Source organism: Prinia subflava, chromosome 6, assembly GCF_021018805.1.
Source record: "Prinia subflava isolate CZ2003 ecotype Zambia chromosome 6, Cam_Psub_1.2, whole genome shotgun sequence".
In the NCBI taxonomy this organism is placed as follows: Eukaryota; Metazoa; Chordata; class Aves; order Passeriformes; family Cisticolidae; genus Prinia; species Prinia subflava.
Window position 1 is genome coordinate 19629239 of NC_086252.1, and position 21460 is coordinate 19650698.

The 21460-nt window shown below is 37.1% G+C and overlaps 1 protein-coding gene across 2 annotated transcripts in view; it reads right to left on the reverse strand.

The window, feature by feature from the left end:
* UBR3 (ubiquitin protein ligase E3 component n-recognin 3) overlaps positions 1–21460 on the reverse strand; it is a 106626-nt gene that overhangs the window by 2620 nt on the left and 82546 nt on the right. For both annotated transcript variants that reach the window (XM_063400541.1, XM_063400540.1), the window contains exons 32-38: positions 14881–14981; positions 8170–8294; positions 5501–5608; positions 4888–4998; positions 3917–4093; positions 2107–2316; positions 406–545 (exon numbers count right to left, since the gene is read on the reverse strand). In XM_063400541.1, the coding sequence (XP_063256611.1) occupies positions 406–545; positions 2107–2316; positions 3917–4093; positions 4888–4998; positions 5501–5608; positions 8170–8294; positions 14881–14981 (972 nt within the window). The remainder of the gene's footprint in view (positions 1–405; positions 546–2106; positions 2317–3916; positions 4094–4887; positions 4999–5500; positions 5609–8169; positions 8295–14880; positions 14982–21460) is intronic.

The window sequence follows — 21460 nt, forward strand, 5'->3', positions numbered from 1 at the left end:
TTCCTTACACTGGATAGCAGAATCCAGAAACCATCACTCGTTTTCTCAGTCATGTGTAGCTTGGAAGTTATGCTCCTTCCCTACTCCCTTCCCTACACCCAACTGCATTTTTTGATTAAAGGCCAAACAACAAAATCAGAATATAAACTGTGTTCCCCAACACAACACTTAGAATTAAGCATTGTTGGGAATGGCATCATGGTAATCTGTCTGCTGAGCTCCTGGTGTAACTCAATGACCATGATTACTCCACCTCTGGGCCAAAAAATCCTCAAAGACCCATGACAACGTAAGTCAGTCCAAGTTGCAATAAATGGGGATTTTCCATTTTTCCACACAAGGAAGGTAGAGATCTATTATCATCTGTTATTGCATGTTATGTATATGTTGTAATGAAAACATTACCTAAGATCTCTGTCTTCTTCACCATGTGCATCGAGATAAACGGAACCCCAAAGGCAGAAACGATGGCCTCGTATGATGATGATTACAGATGCATTAATCAAAAGGAATATTCCTGTCCCCGCTCCACAGTTTTGAGAATGCTGTAATGTTATGGGTGTAGAAAGGCAAGAGTGCAAAGATTCTGTTAATGTCTGTTAATTTCGTAACGAAAGAAATTTTGAAAATAATACTTTGTTTTGCTTCAAATAACATTACTTCAACATTGCTTCAAATAAAATTACAGACATTATTTATTAAGAAACAGTTTGCCAAAGGATAGCTTGCCCCAAACTCCATCCAAACTAGAATTCAGTGTCTTGTGCTGCCATAACAACACCTGTATATAAAAACGTTTCCCTACTAAAAAAGAGAGGATATCTGTTACCATGTAAAAACTGAATTACAAAAAATAAGCAAAAATATTCTGTACAATATTTTGAATTTGTTGTTCTATAGCTTTCTGTATAGGATTACCAAATATTTTCCATAGATGGCAAAAACAGGAGAAAATACTTAGAAAAACTTAGTCCGTATTGTTAAACATTTGCTTTCTCTATCCATGCTCACAGATCTCATCAATGGCTCTACAAATCTAGTAAAACTTTTTTTTAGTAGTTCTTGCTTTGTTCAATATGCCATTCATCATTATGACTAGCACAATCTATACTCATCAACTAATTTTAGCAATTAAAAAATGCACCCTTCCTATATGGTTTGATTACAATTAGAAGCTATAATCCCATAAACTACAACAAAAATTAATTAATTATATAGATTGTTAATTCCTTTCTTTTATAACATTCTGTTTTCAAGAAGCTTGACACCTTAAATGTAACTATAAGTTCCATTATAAATTTTGCCCACCCCTTTTTCTTCCACCGTATTAGCATTATGAGAGAGAAAGGTGACTTCAAACAATTTCAAGACAGTCCAAAATCTGACATTTTATGCCCCATTTGAAAATATCTCTCTAATAAATTCCTCTCACAATTTTGTAAAGTTCATATAGTTCCAGTCTTCCCTTAACTGTTTAATGAAAGTGAAGAGAAAACCTATTAAAGCAAACCTTTATCATAGTCTGAAAAACAATAATAGATGTCATCCAACTCATGCTCCTGAAAGAACTTATATATACGCTGACTAGAAAACCTTGCTGCTGAAAAAGTCAAAGACCTCAAATCAGCACCCATGTACAGACAACAACCCAGTTACAGTCTGTAGATCTCTAGTAGGTGGTCATGTATCAGAAAATACTCAACCACACACGGATTTTCTATGTATTTGGAAAGCAAGGAAACAAAACAGAGGAAAACTAAAATAATATATGAACAACCAGACTGTGAACAAATTTCAGCTGGCTGTGAATCAAAACCATGTGTCAACATTACGCACCATGGCTTGTAAGAAGGTGAAATAGGTTGCTATGCAAGTTGCTATAAATTGCTCTCCATAATCCAGTCTAGGTCTGTCCCTCAGAAATAAAAGCTATATCACTGGGGGTTAGACTAGATGACCCTTCAAGGGTCTGTTCCAACCTAAACAATTATTCTATGATTATATAAACACATTTTGAAAAGAAAAACATCAAAAGTGAGCAATGGAGTTAACAACTACCAATGAGTGTGAGAATCAATTACAGAATTTGAATTAACCTTCTCTTACCAGTACACATTCACAGTAGCTCTGTTGTTTACAGCACAGTCCTTTCAAGCATACAAAAGTACCACAAACTAAGCAAACTGCAGGATCTTTAGGAACCTTGGTACAAACAGAACAAGTTTTTCTGTGGTAATACTGAAAAATGGTATTGTAGTTCTCAGGCAGCTGAAGGAGGCGTGGCAAGTCCCACTTAGGTTCCTGGATAAGCAAAGCCTACAAATAAGGTAAGAATATATATCAGTTCTGTGCATTTTTAAAGCATTTCTATTTTCTACAAAAAGAGAATACCAAATAAAAGAAATATGCAGTTTAAAAATTATCTCATTTCTTTTGCATTTCAGAAATTCAGAAGTCGAATGTCACCTTTCAATAGTCACCTGCTCCTGGCTGACCACCCTCCCCAGCTGCAGTTACGTTTCATCCTTTGTAACAGGTACAAAATGGGCACTAGCCTCTTCCCAAGGAAGTTTTCTAAATGTGACATATTTTAAGTGCAAAAGTCTTCACAGCTAAAACAAGAGGATTAAGAGTGATCTACAGGAAAGATTCTCATTCCCTCCACAAAGTTTGTTTGGCAATATCAATGTGTTACTCCCAAACCCTGGCAATAACTATGAAAGCTGTCTTCCAGCTAAAATTTATACTGAAACTTTCAAAAACAGAACTGAAGTTAGGCTCTGTAAATTATATTTGAAGACATCTGATTGTTTTTCAAAACCATTTGGACACAAGCCATTAAAAAGTTACCAAAACTCACAATTTTTGGTAAGACAGACACTACCTGTCTTAAATACTGCTTTGAAAATCCTAATTCTTCTCAATTACTCTTAAAACACTGTCCAATTTTATGCTGGATTTTCTCTGGTTGGTTGGTTGTTGTGAGGGGGTTTTAAACAGTAAAATGTTTTCCTTCTACGCAGTAATTTTTTTCTGTGTTTATAACTGATGGGCGTAGTGGTCAGATGGGATCTTTTTTGCAAGGTAAAAATTTTTTTTCAAGAGTGCATGACCTTGAAATCTAAATTGCAAAAGAAGAAAAAAAAAAAGAAAGAAATATCGCATTTGTACCTGGTTACCTTCCAATCATGGGAAGAATGCTATCAATTTCACTGCAGTCTATAATGTCTAACGGATTGGCAGCAACTGTAATTTGAGATTAATCTGGATATTCAAATTTTCACAGGAACAAACATGTTGCAGATGAGGAATGCAACTGGCTTTCCCCAGATCACAGATTTAGGAGAGGAGGACTTAATTGTTGAGAGGCAGTTTTGTCATAAAAACAATGCACTCATGTTGAAACATTTCCATTTCACAACTGATTATTTCAGTTGCACTAACTCAAGTCTTGATCTCTTTAACCTTCAGAGAAAATGTACCATCTTTCATCAGTAACTATTAAACAGATTTTAACCTTTTCATTTTTTTCAGTATTGCAACTGAAGATGCAATGTTTTACAGTAATTTAAAACAGTCAAGGAAAAGTTCTGATATGTATTTTCCTGAAGTTTCTATTACCTGCCCTTTACTGGCTACAGGTGTGGAAGACATGCATACTCTTAGCATCATCTAAGGATAGTGTTTCTATATTCTGTCTCCAGCAATCATAAAAACCACACAGGTTTTACTGCTGTTTTTAGCCAATTCAACCCATACCCACCTACTAATATTTCCCATTACAATTTCTCTCTCACTTACAAGTTATATTCTCAGATGCTTATCCAAAGCAACAGTATATGTGCACAATGAATCAAGCAATAAATAGCTGCTTCCATATCATGACTATTTTGGAAAATACAGTTTTGCTACATACCTTTACTTGATCTGGATGTCTATCAGCAAATGAAGCCAGTTCTGAGCACCACTGTGAGATCATGTCAAATGCTGGCACTGGCCAATCAAGACAAGAGGCACTGGTGAACTGATGAGCTGACTGAAAAGATGGTAATAGACCCAGGCAGCTTGCAAGAACAGTGAATTCTTCATCTTCCTTTTTAGGCATGAAATCAGAGAGGTTTAGATTAGAGGTTTAGACTATTAATTTTTAAATAGTTTATTAAAAATATATCTATTTCAATAAGAAAGTATTCTAGTACTAAGATGCAAACAGTCATGCTTAGTGACACAAGAAGCTTCAATTTTACCAGATAACTTCAAACAAACAAAAAAATTGTCAGAAAAAAACTCCAAACCAACCACCCAAATTTAAAACCTCAACCCAAACCAAACAGCACAAACAAAACACAACTCCCCCACAAAAACCACAAATCCAAAACTCAGAAACAAAACAAGAAAGCCCCAAACTCCACAATAATTTTGTTTGTTTAGCACCCCAAACTAGCTAACAGCTGTTTTACAAAGGAGATGATGTTGAGGCAAGGAAAAGAGGGAGCAGACCTGCAGTAAACTCTACTTATATTAGTCATGGAGCTTAAACATAATTGCTGATGCAATATCTCTGAAAATGAAGTATTCAGAGGCATTAAGAAAATCAGTACTGAATTCCATTCCGTGTGGAGTTACACCATCTCTGGAAATGCAGGACAAGTTTTAGAAGCATGTTGGTATTTTACAAGACAAGCACCTAAGAGCTAATTAAATAAACATGACTTTGCTGAAGTTTAATAATATAATACCATTTTTTTGAAAACTGCAGTGCTGTAACGATTTAAAAAAAATCTTAGGATAGAAAATGTATACCATGAAAAAGACATGTTAAAGTTCTAATTTTTGATCTCTAGCTTTTATATGGAAACATTCAAGTGTGCCCCTCTAATTGTGTACCTGACAACTAGGCAGATCTCCTCCAAAGAGATGGTGCTGAAGAAGGCTTGTGATCCTGAGGAAAGGCAGGCAGAACTGCTGCAGATAGCACTCTACAGAATCCGGATTTACCTAGACAGGAGGAAGCAATTACTAAGTTCTGTCCCGAGTAAATGATCCCCTAAGTATGGAAACTCCAACATGAACTGAGTATTTTTTTAAGCATATTATATAAACGACTGCATCAAACACACATTCCAAAGGCCAGCATTTCACTAATAATCTAAAATACCTCTGTAGGTTTTCTTCCCCCTCGACAAATGGGATTCTACTTAAATATTCACTTTTCCAAGTTTCTGACAGGTCTTTTGTACTTATGATTAAAACCCACATATATGATTAAAACCTGTAATTATAAGAAGTATTTGTCAATAATTTTCTCAATGTGGCACTGACCACATCTAATATTAAAAGCAAGATTTGCACAGGCAAACTGTCCCAAAGGGTTATGTTTTGATCTAGAAAATAAAGAGTTGTACTGCAAGTCTTTAGCAAGATCAGAGAAAAATCATTATAACAACAAGGCAAAAAAAAAAGGACACGCTGGATAAATTTTCCAGAAATTTGCCAATACCACTGCTAATTCTTCAGTCTCTCCTTCTTCATATATCTTCCCCTTAGACAGTTCACTAATCACATGACTCAGCAATACTTCCCAAGATTTTTCTCCACTGGATGTATTCTGCAAATGAGAAGAAAAGAAAACCAAAATGCACTGGTCATAAAAAGGAAAAAAGATTTCTGTAATAACAACAGTAATGGAGAACATTTCCTTTTGATCAACATGTGAATTTGGACCTACAAAGATACACAATGCTTAAAAAAAATTAAAACCAAATATATAATTTTACAGAAAGGGACTGCATTTAGCTCAAGAGTGAAATGTGAACTGCTACTTGAATTACATATGCTCTAAACTGAGTGCTTTATGAAAGCACTTGTGTAACATTTCCATTTCACGTCTTCTCTGTGAGTATATAAATGCTTACTTTAAAATTAGAAAGAATCACTTCATGGATACATCTTGTTTTGACAGAATTTGAATTCTAATACAAGAATTTTTTAAAAAAAGTAATTTTTGAAAACATACCAACCAGAATAGAAGACAAACCACTTGTTGTGCATTTTAAATTAAAATTAATCTGTCAGAAAGTACGAAGTTGCATTTTGAATGAACAATGTCTACTACAGATGGAAAAGATATTTAGTGTAAAGAATAAATAGCCACTTAGCTTTTGCCATAGCAATTACATTTAAAGGCAAGACAGAAAGCCTTAAGAAATAGAAGGCAGCATTCTCATAAATATTTTCTTCCAAGTCAGAATTAATTCTACCCTGGGAAAAGATGATTGGATATGAATTTTGAGTTCTCTTAGTATATTTCAACACAGCAACAAGGGAGTGGAACATTACTATGATTCCTTAAAGAAACCAAATACTTCAGTTCATAATGATGTACACAATTATCAGTAGGTTTTTTTATTGCATTTTGACATCAACTTCCATTCTCCATTTTAGGTGGTGTACTTCACCTTTCATACTGGGACCACATATTTACTGTTAATGCTTACAGTCAAAGAACCAGAAGGCAACACACACTTAATTCAGCAGCTAAGACAAACCTTTCTATGTTATTTCTGGAAGTTTAATCCACAAGCAGTGGATTACAGTGCCTTTGCAAGGTGTGTTACAGTGTGCTTCCTATGACACTGTAACACACCTTGCAAAGATAATGAGAGTGAAATTTGGCTTCAAAAATACAATATCCACCTCTCAGCCCAGCTGAGAAATCAAACTCTTCATGTTGTTTGATCATTTGACAAAAATACAAAGCAAAGTCTTCAGCCCATGTTTAATTTCTGGAATACCAAACTGTAACAGATTCACTTAGCATTATCCACAGACAAAAATTAAGTGAGGTGTGATCCCTGTATCCATCCCAGGATTAAAATGTCAATCTTGCCAGCAGAGAAGGAAAAGCCAACCTGAACTGTATTTTTTTAACCACTGGGGCTTAAAGAAACTTTGAAGAAAAAACTTGGATTTCTAAATTAAAACCAGCTTCCCTCGTGACACGCATGAAGATGAGGGATGGGCTTAAGAAGAGAAGGGCAGCCAAAGGGCTGGGAGAGAGGGACAGGGAGCTGTGTGACTACCACTGGCTGGTCCTGAGTGCTTTAAACTACAAAATTATGGATCACCTGAGAATCACTTAAGTAAACAATGAAAAAAACTCCGATCCCTATCAACAACCTCATGCAGATGTCTTTGTATTTTTAAGAAAATGACATTATATTGAAAGAAAGGGTGGATAGGGAATCTAACAAAATGAAGTACTGTCCAGTGATCCCAATGTAAAAAATATTGTCAGAGTAGCAGGCCAGTAGATAATTTGTCCTTAAGACCTTGGAATTCTGACTGACCAGTATGACAGATTTAAGTTACATGTAAAAAGGCAGGTCATGCTTCTCAGTCTTCCTTTCATTTTACATCTAAGGCCCAGCTGTTGTACAAAGGGGTAATATCCATTTCTTCTCCTGGTCCCAACACTTCTAGGCTTTCCTTTGGTCTGACATTGGCATCCTTCTGACCTTCTGGGAAAACCAATCTGTGGAGTAGAAAGTTAACTGAAGGATTAAATGAATGCTGGTGCTAGTGTAGAGAACTTTGTCTTTGGTGGCAACTGGCATTCAGTCAGCTGAACTGAAATAGAAAGATGCACTGTCACTTTACTCGTAAATACTCTCAAAAGGCAAGGAAACAACAGTGACAAATTCCCCTCTCTGTCTCCTCATCACATGAGCACTCTCGACCACATAGTGAGAGAAATTTATACAGCTAGCCACAAATAGCACAAGCAAGCTGGAGAAGTCAAGAGGGTTTCTTTTCTCCAATGAGGCTGCCTGCTTTTCCTGTAGAGAAATGCATCAAATCAGTGCCCATGGTTTACACAGGAAGGCTTCAATTTCACAGGAAAGCTGCATTTACTGATTACAATCACTGCAACAAAGTAGAGACTGAAACTATAAAGATACAGACTCGAATCTGAAACTCAGTTTTGGAACTAGGTATTATGTGAAAGTTTAAAGTCTCATCATGAACAAAAACCTGCAGAAATTGCACACACAGAAACAAATACTGGATTTTGAAGCAGAAACAAATTATTACATGCAAAGCAGAAGTATCTGTTACATTCATACCACAAATACTCAATTTCACAAATGTTTTAATAAACTAACCAACCTTTTTGAGAGCTCCTGACTCTTTCCATGCCATCCTATCTTCAGAACTGCATTTAACAGAAAGTGCTGCCAAGGCTTGAGTATACAGTAAAGTGAACAGCACTTTTACAATGCAGGTGAAGTGTTCTGTAAAACAGAGAAAGTAATTTTTAAACACTTGATATTTTTAGCAAATACAATGATTACAGAGTCTCTAGTTATGGAAATGATTCTGAAATGAAAAGCAAGTGCTATACAAAAAGAACAGCCCCTCAAAACGTACAAAACAACATATAACTGTATTTACTGGCTTTCAGAAATGACTTGGCAGCCATAGTGAGCAGAGTAGGTACAGGGCAAGTAATTTTCCACTGCTCCTTATGTTCACCTTAGTCCTGATTAGCAGTGACTTCATCCCAGTGACTTCTTCATGGCCTGGTGATAATACAAAATTATATTTTGTCCAAAGGGTACATCAGGTTAAGCTACTGATGACTGTAGATGTATGCAAATGCATATCCTACCACTTCATCTGGCTCCCATCAGGAGTGACACCCATACAAATACTGGAAGAATAAAATTTTTTAAAAATCACCACAAGAACATCTAGCATACCAGTTTCTAATCCTTCACTTCCAGATATGGATCCAACCATAAAAGACTTGCTGCAAAACACTCTTGAGTGAGACCATTTACTGGACCTCATGTGCATACAGAAGGAAGACAAAAGGCAGACTGGCATTTCCTGTATTTTCAAAGATCTTTATAATTTAAAAAAAAATATTTAAAGGACTATTATTTCCTACAGCTAGGCTGCAGGAGAAAAATTTTGAAATTGGGGGAAGCTAGGAACAGAAGCAAAATAAAACTTCCTAAAATGGAAACAGAAATAAGAAAAAAGATCATTTGCTGAAATGAAGATACTGAAGCAGTACTTTTTTATCTTTTTACTTTAGGTTCTATTTCCAGTCCCAAATTATCTAGTTTGTTTTTAAATCTAGGCAGATCAAAGAAGTTTCTATCATCACTTACACCACTCCTTAAGCATAAACATAGCTAATATATATCTTTAAAATGTAGAGAAAAATGAGGGGTTTAAGAAGTCCTCTCAGGCTTTGAAGTCAAGCAAAATAATTTTATTTACATAAACACCTCACAAAAACTGGGTTAAATTCATTCTTTCTTCCCAAAGGATTTAAACAAGCTTCATATGTGAAAATGAGGAGGCCAGGAAAATGAAACACCTTGCTTCTCCTTTCCTGCACTTAATATCAAACCCCACTACTAGATTTTAAAATATACACTGCTAAGAATTGAGCACATAATTAAATTTGTGAAATAACAATTGTTTGTCTATGTAACAAGTGTTTACAAATCAATGCAGACATGGATTTTGAAACTTTTTAAAGTCATTGAGTATAAGCTTATGTGAGTATAAACTATAAGCAAAATTTAAGCATCTAAAAGATCATTTGTTATTACACTATTAAAAATTGACTTTTCAGTATTATCTTCCTATGGAGGTTGTGTTAAACATGACAATGAATGTTCTATAATTCATCCTCCCATTCTAGAGCAGGCAGCATTACAATGATACTTCCTCTTCCCATTTCCCCAAGAGGAGGAGTCACCAGAGCCCAATAGATCTTGAGGTCATATTTTTTATCTCTGCTGGAAAGTCCATTTTCTTAGCAATCCCACCCCTGAGGAATAACAGCAGACAAGCTTTGAGGAAATTTTCTGGGACTGAAATCTACAAGATGAAACCACACACATTCAGAGAACTGTAAAAATTGCCTCTTTGACCCAAGTGAAGAGTTTGTAATAGTAGCTAGAACTGAGCTCAGGTATTGAGTTCTAACCCCTCAGCAGCAGATCAAGGGAGACAAATCAATTTCACACTGGAGGCACGAACGAAACCCACTGCACGCACAGCAGCAAAGCCGGGCTGCTGCCAACAGGCACCGCCTGCCACAGCCTGCTCCGTCTTGTAGCTCTGCTCGGGCGACTGCAGGGCTCAACACTGGGTGTGTTTGCACACTTTAAAAAATCTGGGCTTTGCGAAATAGAATTACTCCTCGTCCTCATTTCCCCCCTTAATGCTAATTGTTCAATTCACCAGAAATATGTCTAGCCTGTATTATGCTTCAATTAAATGAATGCTCTTGTATTTGCTTACACATGTGTGACCCATAAATTACTATGAATTATATTTTTGGAGAATCCAGAACTGGACAAAAATTGCACACTCCCACATCTGGGTCACCCTTAAGAAGTCCTGAATTCTGCACGAACTTCATCTTTTTTTTCCCTTAGGAAAATATCTCAGGAGCAGCTCAGAGGCTGCATGTTGTGCAATGAGCACTAAGGCTTTTTTATAGTCACAGAAACATCCCATGGGAAACATATAAAACATCAGTCACTGCATCAATTATCACTTCATTACTATGTTCTCTCTTAAAATGCCAAAAATTTGACAGCTGTAGGTAGCTGGAATGCTAGAGCTGTTACATTCTTGTCTACTGCAAAGAGCAACTTTATCTGACTTTGTGCAGCGTGCTTGTGGGGGCTGTGTGCTGTTTTCCTGCTGCGCCCTGGGGCAGGTTGTGCTTTTGCTATATCATCGTTTCCATTTAGTAATTCTAAAGCTTGCAAGGATTTGAAGTAAACTACCAAGCAAAGTTCTGCACTAAAATGCATTTAGGATTCCTATCCCTAATCTGATAGTCTGACAGCCTGTAAGTATTATTACTATGGCTAGGCCAATCTAATCAAAACAGGCTAAACCAGAACTTTTGTACTTATTTTTGAATAATACTGAGAAATGCTCTTACATTCCTATTTTTAAAACTTTTTGGAACCAAATAATTTCAAGACATTTCATCCCATTATATGCATCAACCAACACTCTTAAAAATTAAGTTTAAATAGGAAACATTTCTAAAACTAGAACTCTAATTTTAACATTAGTGCAAGAAATGTGCAGATAAATAAGCATATTACCAACAATATACATATTTTAATTTCAATATCAAATTAGATGATATACCTTGGCACAGAACGATGACAGAAGGAAGCCACAAAGAGAACCAGATGCAAAATTAAGGACATAGGGCCTTTTTTACTAAATTTAGAAGGACATCTTTGTATAAACAACCTTTGAAAAATATTCTTCTTGATCTAAAGCTTGAACCCGTCTTTGAAAACACAACTTCAGAACAAAGGGAGACAGCACTGAACTTCAGATAATCCATGAAAGGTATATTAAAGTTCTAAGATACAGATAAGTATTTGAGCTTCCACATTGAAACTGGATACTATTCAAGCTGATTACATCCATACTATATTTAGTCAAGATCCTTATCCAGTCATTTAGAAAAAAGTGTTAGTGTTTGTCTGAAAGCTGTTTGCTGCAGTTTTGTCACATGTCACTCAAGCTGTATAAAAAAAAGGAGCTGTCAGAATACCCTGGTCAGCCTCTTCAGCAGCTGAGCCTAACCAGTATTACAGGAAAAGGCACTGAATTTAGGTTTTGCACACCAGAGAAGACAACCTTTCCCAGAGTCCATGGAGGCTGTCTCAGCTCCCGGAAGGAGCTTTCAGGCTGGAACACATGGAGCACTCCCAAATGGCCGCTGTGTGCAGCAGCCCTGCAGGGCACACCACAGCATCGCCAGGCCGTGGGACGAGTGCTGCTGGGCCCTGCCCTGCCGGCACCCGGCACAGCGCCGGCTGCTGCCGGCCCACCGAGCACCGCTCCCCGCACCCACCAGCCTCCTTTCACATTCTGTGCAATGCAGAAACTGAAATCACTAGAACCCACACGCCGTACTCCTGGAAAGCTGTACACAGGCCCAAGGCAGGGGGTGGGAAAAGAAAACCTTTTACAATTGATGGTAACAAGAAAGAACGTCCAATTTCAATTAAATGACCTCAACATCCAAAAACTGTTGAGAAACGACTGGTGTGGCAGGGGGTATTGAATTCAATTTACAGAGAGAGATTTAGGTTTTGATAACCACCAAGCCACTCTCTGTTTCTGTACACACACCATCATTTGCTATTTCTGTAAGAAAGGAGCTGGAAGCAAAATCTTTGTACTGTATGGAGTCCCAATCCACAACACCATAACACTGCACCCTCTGCACAACTGCCACAAAATTGAACCAGAAACTCCTGTGTGGATCATTATGCATTTAGCCCTGTACAATTTCAAAAATTTCAAACAACATGCTAAACATTTGAAGCCTATAAAAGCCCCAGTGTGAAGCTCAAAAGAAAAAAGAAGTTTCACAAATGGTTTTAGTATCTTAAACACAATGTTTATTTTGCTTGCTAGACTACACAGAAGTATCCGCATCAGTCTCATTCCCTTCTCTGCAAATTGGTTAATGCTTGTAAATGCTCTGACCTCCACCATCAAGTTTTTTCTGTACAGTCCTCTTTCTTTCTGATAGGTTCAGATCAATTTTCTCTTCTGAATGAAGAGGCTGAACAGTAATGACATTTTTATTGCCTTAATCTATGTCAGATTGAAAAAGATACCAACACCCATCTAACATTTAATAGGGTAGTTAATACAATTCCCAGTCTGAATTTAAAATTAACAGTTAATAGGGAAGTTAACACAATTGCCATCTGAAGGGCAAGAGATGAGATTTTAAGTCCTCCTTACAGAGCATTCTCTACTTTTAAAAACACATGGTGTAAACAGAAAGGATTTCAAGCATAAACTTGAAAAAAGGTGTCATATTTGATGAAGGACACAATGCAACTTACTTAAGTCTATTGTTAAAGGAATATACTGGATTTATCAGTCAACACACACGGGCATCAGCCTCGTGTGTGCATCCCAGAGTACAGCCAAGTCCACGGCTCCTGCACCCCATGGCAATGGCAAAGCAGCACAGACAACTGAGGAAGCAGTGGGGTCAAACAGATTTTGTTAACCCCTATCACTGACCTTGTGCCTGCCATGAGATTTTTCACAAGCCATTTTACCATTATACCTCAGCCCTCTACAAAGAATTAATAATATTGAACTCTACAAAGAATTAATAATATTGAATTTGACTCTGTGACCTACACACCCATTGTAAAAGTTTTAAACAAATTAGTTACGACTTATTTTGTGAACATCATTCTACACCTCCAAACATAGACATATGACTTTCTTATCATTCTGCCTAACCATTTTGATGAAATAAAAATTAAGAAGATAAATGGCAATTTATTTCCAATTTAATGCTTCACAGATTTGAAGTAGATACATTTGTTTTCTTTCTGCCACTTGCAATTTCCCTCTCAACTGCAACATACAACAAACCTAAGAGCAAAGACAAAACCTGCTGCTGATATGAGGCCTTTCAGAGAATTCTCCACAGAATGCCTTACTATTAATTGAATGTTGCCTTTTCTAGGATAAAATATACTTTCTTAAATGGTGATATTCAATGCTTGGACACTGACTACGAAGACAGCACGGATTTGTACTTTATCTTCAACACTTCCTGCTCTGAATTTCAGATGTTAGTCTCTTAAACTTTTATTTACTGTTTTTATACTAGTTTGGATCCTTCCAATGGAGTTAATTTAAGTTAAACTGTAGTTTAAAAAAAGTATGTTTTTGACAATGGTCTTCCTATGCAAAATATTTTATTCTTTTAGTATTTTCATATTCTAACAATCTTTTGGATATACTTAATCTGTAAGTATGTACTTAACAATTCGACTTGATGATACTAAAGGTCTTTTCCCACCTAAATGATTCTATGATTTTAAGTATATTGAATTGAAAAAACAAACCCACTAAGTTTATGGATACACATAGTCACTTTAGCTGAATTTAAACATTCAATACTGAGGACTGAACACCTCTTAAGGGGAAACAGTTTCTACTCAGGTGTAAGCATCAAGAGCTGAACAGTTCCTGAATTTACTTATTCAAAAGCTACTAAAACTCAGCAGATATCAAAACTGCCACATAGATCCTATGGGAGATATTCTGTTCATTGTCAGTGAAACAGCAAAGTGATACTTGCTTTGTCCTCATTTTCAAATAAAGGTACAATTACAAATAATCAAGCCAGAGACCAGAGGGTCTGAACCCCTGTTCTGGAACATACATTACCTATTAGCAAGAGGAACAAGTTTCAGCTGTTCCTTTTACACAGAAAAAGTAATTTAGGTTTTAAGACAATTTTGATTTTAGTAATGAAAGATTTACTTTTTTAATATCTTTTTAGTATTTATTCATAATTATACTGTATGCTGTCTCTATTGAAATTGCTGCATTACTGCAATTATTATCTTCATATATGAACTCTTACATAAGACTGCTGCAATTTAAACTCTGAAATTCAAATTAAATTACAATCTTTCAAATTTTTTGCCCTTAGGCACTCAGTTCAACTTGAAGTATTGAGCTGTCCCTCTAAGCAAAAGATGAAGGTCAAAAAAAGGACAGTTTTCTTTCAGTAGAAATACTTAATAGTTTCTGCTCAGCTCTTGTATCTTTAATGAATAGCTGACTGATAAGGCAAAAAGACAGGGAACACAGATAAACCTGTCAGCTCAGAACAAAAACTTCTGTTCAATGCCACCTTTTGTAGATAAGGCAGAAACATTACTTTAGAATATACAGTAGATCAGCTATGATTTACCATCCTGCAAACCATCATGAAAGCAGCCTCATCTACATAATCATTTAAATAGACACATTTTTGTAACATACCTCTGTGCAATGGTTGAGGCATGGTTAAAATCTGGATAAGCAAAAGGGATGAGACATCTCTGTAAAGCACAGGAACTTCTGGCAGTTCTTCACTTACCAGCCTGGAATAAAACCAAAAGAAAATCACTTCTGATACTATAAACCCATTTTTCTATCTTATTTTGTATTTATTTTAAATAGTATTACTGTTGATACCAAGCTTACAGAAGCCTAATACCTGACAATTTGCTAACTGATCTCAACTTTAAAATGTATCTCAATTCAAAAATTTAATGTTACTTATGTAATAACTCATGAGGAAATTTGGGTACCTGATTCTGTTGAAATGTTTTAAAACATTCAAAACTGCCTGAACTCGTTATGTCTATGTAGAGAGTCAAGGAATATTCAGAGAGCTGAATTGGTTTCCAAAGCATGGCATTTCACACATCTACATGGAACCAGGCTGTAATAATAATGAATCCTCAAAATACATTTAATGTTACAGGGAATGCTCCTATTGGAAAACAGAGACCTTAGAAAAGTTATTGCTCTCCTTCCTGTAAAGCAATGAAGGCTGAAGCAGCCATGACAAGTGGGATTATGCAATCTTACACACAGTCTTTATTAAACTCCCCGGATGTCTAGAAGGACAGCAAATAAGCACAGAGATAGTGCAAACCTTTCAACTATCCAGATTTACTGATGTAACATTGTTTCATTTCCCTATACTAAAAAGCAGAAAACGCTTGCAGACAGGAGGCAGTTTCTAGCTTTGTGTAGCAATATTCAACAAAATTCCAACCAAAAAAAAATCAAATTGTGAAAAATCATTCTTCCTCTTGTGACTGATATCAGGGTGTGATGGAGGTGTCAAGCAGGAGCAGCTTGAGATAACACATGACACACACCGTGCCCTGTGAGCCCGGCCCTTCTGCCACACGTGCAGGTGCAAAGAGCTGGGTGGGCTCTTACTGCCCTGGGCAAGCAGCGGTGCTGCTGGCCCGTGCTGCAGGAGCTGCACTGCAGAGTCCTGCTCTGACCCTGGATCTGCCATGCCAAACAGAGTCCTCCACCAATGGGCACCAGGGCTGCAAAGGAATAACCTGAGCTCCTGCACACCATGTGCTGCAGAGGCTGCCCACATGTGGTGGTGTGTGGAGGCGTGCGTGGGATCTTTGGTGTTCTCTGACAGCTTGGGGGATTCAACCAGTTCATCATCTGAGGCCCACAAACATGATCCTGCTTTTGGAAGATGACTGCACAGTTACTGATTTCCTGAAAACTCAGGCACCTCTCTACAGAAGGCACTGCCAGGAGTCATCTGTGATACAAATTTTAACACACAGAAGCAGTTATACAAGAGGAGGATTAAAGGAATGCTTAAGGTCACATGGCTGACTGGTCTTGTAAAATGAAGTGACAGAAAGCATGGTCTAACTGGGCCTTTTGAATTAATGAACCCAGACAGCTACAGAGTAAACACCATCTATAACCCTTTTGCTATAATCAATCATTTAATAAAATTGTTTCAAAGCACTGCAATCTACATAAACATATATATATTTGAGCCTCCTAAACAAAACCCAAATGTTCTAAAAATCAGTATATTGAATTCTAAAGAAGACAAAGGGGGCCCAAAATTTCTAATACACTGCCAAGCTTCTTTTTCAAAACTGTACAGGCCAGGAAGACACTCATCTCACTTTGCCTCTCTAATTCTACTTCCACCTGCAGCTAGTTCTACTTTATGATCTACGACACTGAATTTTAAAACAACCCTCATTGTGTAATAACTTCAAAACCATGGACATCTCTTAAATTACTTCTCATCTTTAATTCTTAATTTATATATAAACCTGGGGAAAATTTAATTTGAAATAACATTAAAAGTCTGACTCCCTCTGGTCACACTTAGGCGAACACTTCTGACAAGGGTATCAATATTGTTTAATAGTCATGTAACAATTAGGTCAAATACCAGTTCTGTCAAAATCATTTTTTTAAAAAAAATTATATATATGTATTACATACATATGTAATTCCATAATTGATATGGAATTCCAGAATTCCATAATTGATCAGAAACATCATATATAAATGAACTCATCTGTACATGCAGGACCAACTGAATTACTTTTCTAATTTATTCAGTTCATAAGACTTGAGAAGCAAAGCTACATTAAATGTCAGGGGTTTAGATAAGCTGCTTTTGCTTACATCAAGTACTGCAGCACATGAAGCACTTAAAAACTGCTCTATCATTTGTCAAGACCCTCAGAAACTTCTTCATTAAGACAACGAAACTGAAATTACAAAATGTGTTTAGAAATGTGTTTTATGGAAATCGTCCGTTCTGTTAATCCCCAATGCATTTATGAAAGCTTGATAAATCTGACTACAAAAACTTGTACCACAGAAGCAAATAATAAAATTTCTTTAATAAAAAGAAAGCAAATACGACAGCAAATAGAACCAAAGTAATACAGAATGATTCAAATGTGTAACAGTTGTATGCTAAATCAATTTTTAAAGGGGAGTTGGTGGTGAAAATAAACTGTACAGTGCAAAATGAACACGTCCTAAAATGAAAAATGCAAAGCTCAGCTTTTTCTATGGAAATGACCTCTCCTTCAGCCCAAGGTAATTGGGCTGCTCCTCTCTCTGTGCCAAAACCAGGGCTGCCTATCACCTGACAGCTGAGAAACTCTGTATTCTGCATCCTCCTGCTGAGAGCTCTTACACAGGAGTCACTTCTTTGGGAATGGATACTGAGAAATGGGAAATTCTGCTGTATTCTGAAATACGCAGCATTTTACTTATGGTGGTTCCTTGTATTTATACTCCCCATTCCCTCTTCTCTCAACCAGACACACTTAAAAGTTTTTGCTTGATGCTAACTCTAACTAATTATAAAGATAGAAATTCAAGAAGTAAAATGAAAATTCTGAGCCTCACACCTCTTTGAACTGTCAGACACAGAAAATTTGAGATAGGTACACCTAAATTAAGGCATCATCAACCAGGGCAAACTTGTATTTTCTTCACGATTTGCAGGATAAGAAGCAAAGCCCACAAATCCCAGATGGCAGAGAGGTCAAACTAATACACAGCTTCTGATATTCACTGCAAGAAAGCAGAATTCCACTATTTATTCTGGCTGGACCTTAGGATATAATCACAGTTTCATACTTGCTCCTCCTTGTGTCCCAGCAGATTTGGCAGCAGGTCAGTTTCTCATTATACATTCACTGACACACACTAACACAGGGTATCTCCCGTTCTCTGTTACCACGGTGCCCCCAGCAGTCCCTTGTCACCCATTCCCAAACTCGCTCAATTTAACCTCTTTAAAACATGCATTCCTTGCTTGACTTTGTTCATGCAGCCTGTCCAAGTTACATCAGCACAGCCAAAGAAGATTGTGAGCTATAGTGCAGGAGAAGGGAAGAAACAGCCAGAGCAAATACCCTAAAGCTGGCACTACTGTCAAAACCAATGTACTGTAACACATGTCCTGAGAGATGGCTGTTCCAGGTAGGATTTTTGTTGTATGGAACAGATCACATAAGTCCTGTTACAGCAGGTGTATGTACAGACCACCTCTCACATAAACCTTAACTAAACCCCGCCATCCCACCATCCTCTCTCTGTCTCAGAGTATCTTCAGAAAAACTGTGCGTTTTGTCCCCATTTCACAACAGTTTCTGTGCTGGAGATGTGACCTACGAGGTTCCTACGCACAGCTGCTCAGCCCTATCCCTGAGTTGCAGTTTGTTGCCCCAGTATGAGACCATAAACAGTCTCTGAAGTGATCTAGCTTAGAATGAAACATCAGCAAACACTATGGTAAAAATAACCCAGCATTTCAATTTTCATGCTGTTCCTCCCTCCAACTGCTTCTACTGAAATGATCCTTAATGTTCTATCAATCCATTCTTTGCTGACATATTTGGTCTGTCAAAATAGACACAAAAATTTCAGCCTTCGTAGAGATTTAAATTTAAAAAAAACATGTATATCCTTTCATTTCGTGTTTGTTGTTCCTGAAACTGTGACTATTTGCACTAGTCCATTAAATTCACATCTGGGTTTAGTAATTATTGCCTCCAGCTGCTCCTTGCCTGCCCCCTGCCAGAAGCTATTATTCCCCCTTTGCACTGCAATAATTGTTTATTTGATCACTATTGAAACCGGACCTGTCCCTAGAAGAACAATTTGCTTAAGTACAGCCTGTGGGACCAAGCATACATTGAATTTTGCAACATAAACTGCACAGAAAAAATAATTTACTAAACCATTCACAGTTCACTAGACTTAGCTTCTTTTTCCCCCCACATCTCCCAAACAGCTCAAGTGATTTGGGCCTTTTTTGAGAGGCTATCTTCTTGCTCAAGATTTCCTGATTTCTACTTTCCCTTGCTGTGGCTGCTTGAACTTCTTCCTATCTTTCCTTTCAGTTGGCATTTTCAGCTACCAGATTGTATTTAGTACAACTGTAGAAGACACCAGACAAAACCAGTTGTTTTGGGAAGTACAGTGAAGAAATTCTGTGAGACCCTTTACAAGTTACTTTGATCAGTTCTCCCAGACACAGGAAATCTGAGGCATTATTTATGAAGAATGACAGCTGAGTTGTAGAAAACTAAGATAAAGACAAAAATTGTGGGTTCTAGCTCTGGGTAGTTCTATTAGTAAATATTTATGTATATTTAAGAAAATAGCTATAATTAAATGAGGGTGAGAAGACAATGTAATGGCACTTGCATTCCACAGATTTTTGCATGTGTGCAGGATTTTTTCCTTTCCATTTTGAAAACCATCCTTTTAAACAAAGGAAGATTACACTAGCTTCTCTGGCAAACTGCTTTCAACCCAAACAATAATTTAAAGTGAAAATTAAATAGAAAGAGATGGCATATTAGTTTGAAATTATTTTGCTTCTCTGACTTCCCTAAAGTTAAATTGTTTGAAATCACAGTAATACAGTCAGAAAATACAGAACTTTTTCTCTCACTGACATGTTTTTTTCTACAAGTCTTTGCTTGAAATCTCATGTGCAGGTCAGGCTGATGATTTAGATGACTTGGTTAACTTCAAAGTGGCAGAATGCCATTCCCATCTAAAATCTGCAATGATTATTTCTCTACCATCCTCTTAAGCTTTTTCAGTTTTCAGCAGTTTTCACCTTCTAATTGCTCTGACCACTCTTTCCTGTACCTGGAAAAATCTGCTATTCTGTATTTCTCCAAAGGCTGTGTGACTCTGAGAAGTGTGCAATCAGATCATACACACCACTCCGATGAATGCCACCTTCAAGTCAAACTACCACTTCAAATTTCTGCAGCATAATTACAGATACTCATTTTATGCTCCATTTTATAAGTGAAAAACATGTCCTCAAACTGCCTCCTTTGTAGCATTCTGGTGCCTGCAGACTGAGGAAGGAAAAGCATTCCAAGGAATGAGCAAAAATATTCCAGCTCGACAGCATCTGTGCATCTCACCAGTAAATTATTTCATGGCAAAATGGATGCTATCTCAGTTGTAGCTTCCTACAAACCATTTAGGACTTTGTGCCAAACCAGTATCTTCAAGTCTACCATGAAATATTGAAAATCAATGCAGAAAACACAAGAACTGCTCAAATGCATTCTCAGCATACAACCCTTTCTGCAAAGCAAGGCATTACAGACCTACAGCACCATTAATTTCTAAGTGATTCAAAATATCGCCTGATGAAATCTAACATACTGCGCTTTAGCCTTGGTATGACCAATGCACGGTGAATTCCATCAGCTCTGTAAGCCCCCTCTCTTAACAGCTGCTTCCAAAGCCAGCAAGTTCTTCAAATGCTAAAATGAGAAGTGAATGATCTGTCCCACAGCCATTCTGGCCACATGATCTCAATGCTGCCTCATGTAGCTCAGCCAGCCATACACCAAATTTATTAACATCATCCCACTGCTCAATCTAGGCCAGGTATCAATCAGAATCACATGAAAGCAGACCCCCAAAGCAGTCTGAATGCATGCTGAACAGCACTGGCTTTCAGGTTACAAAATACTCGATGCTTTCTTCTGCTAATGGTTTATAAATTAGCCTCTTAATACAGTTTAATTACTCCAATAATCTAATGTTCATTGTTAAAAGAAGCCTGGATCCAAGAAAACAATAAAATCTAAAACTAGCAACAAGAACAGTTGTTTTAATAGTGTTCCCCAGTTTGCAGTTAGGATTGCTATTCTAGATCAGTTTTTGAAACTGCTTGATGCTTTCTACCTCAGGCTCCTAGAAGCACTGACAAACACACAGCTGCACAGGCACTAAAAGGACAATCTTTTGACATAACTGCCAGCTACAATTGCAGAGCTTAGTATGAAGAAGATGCTTAAGGTGCTAAGAGAAAAAAAATGTACTGTTTTCCTCTGATGTGGAAAAATCATAATCTGGTTTTAGGCAAGAAGCCTTTCTCCTCGTCATCAAGGTAGAATCTGAAAAGTGATGGATCTTAAGTCAAGTAAGAAGATGGGTCCTTGCAGAACAAAATACATGGTTCAATTTATTGTATTGTTAATCCTTGTACGGGTGTGGGTGTGTA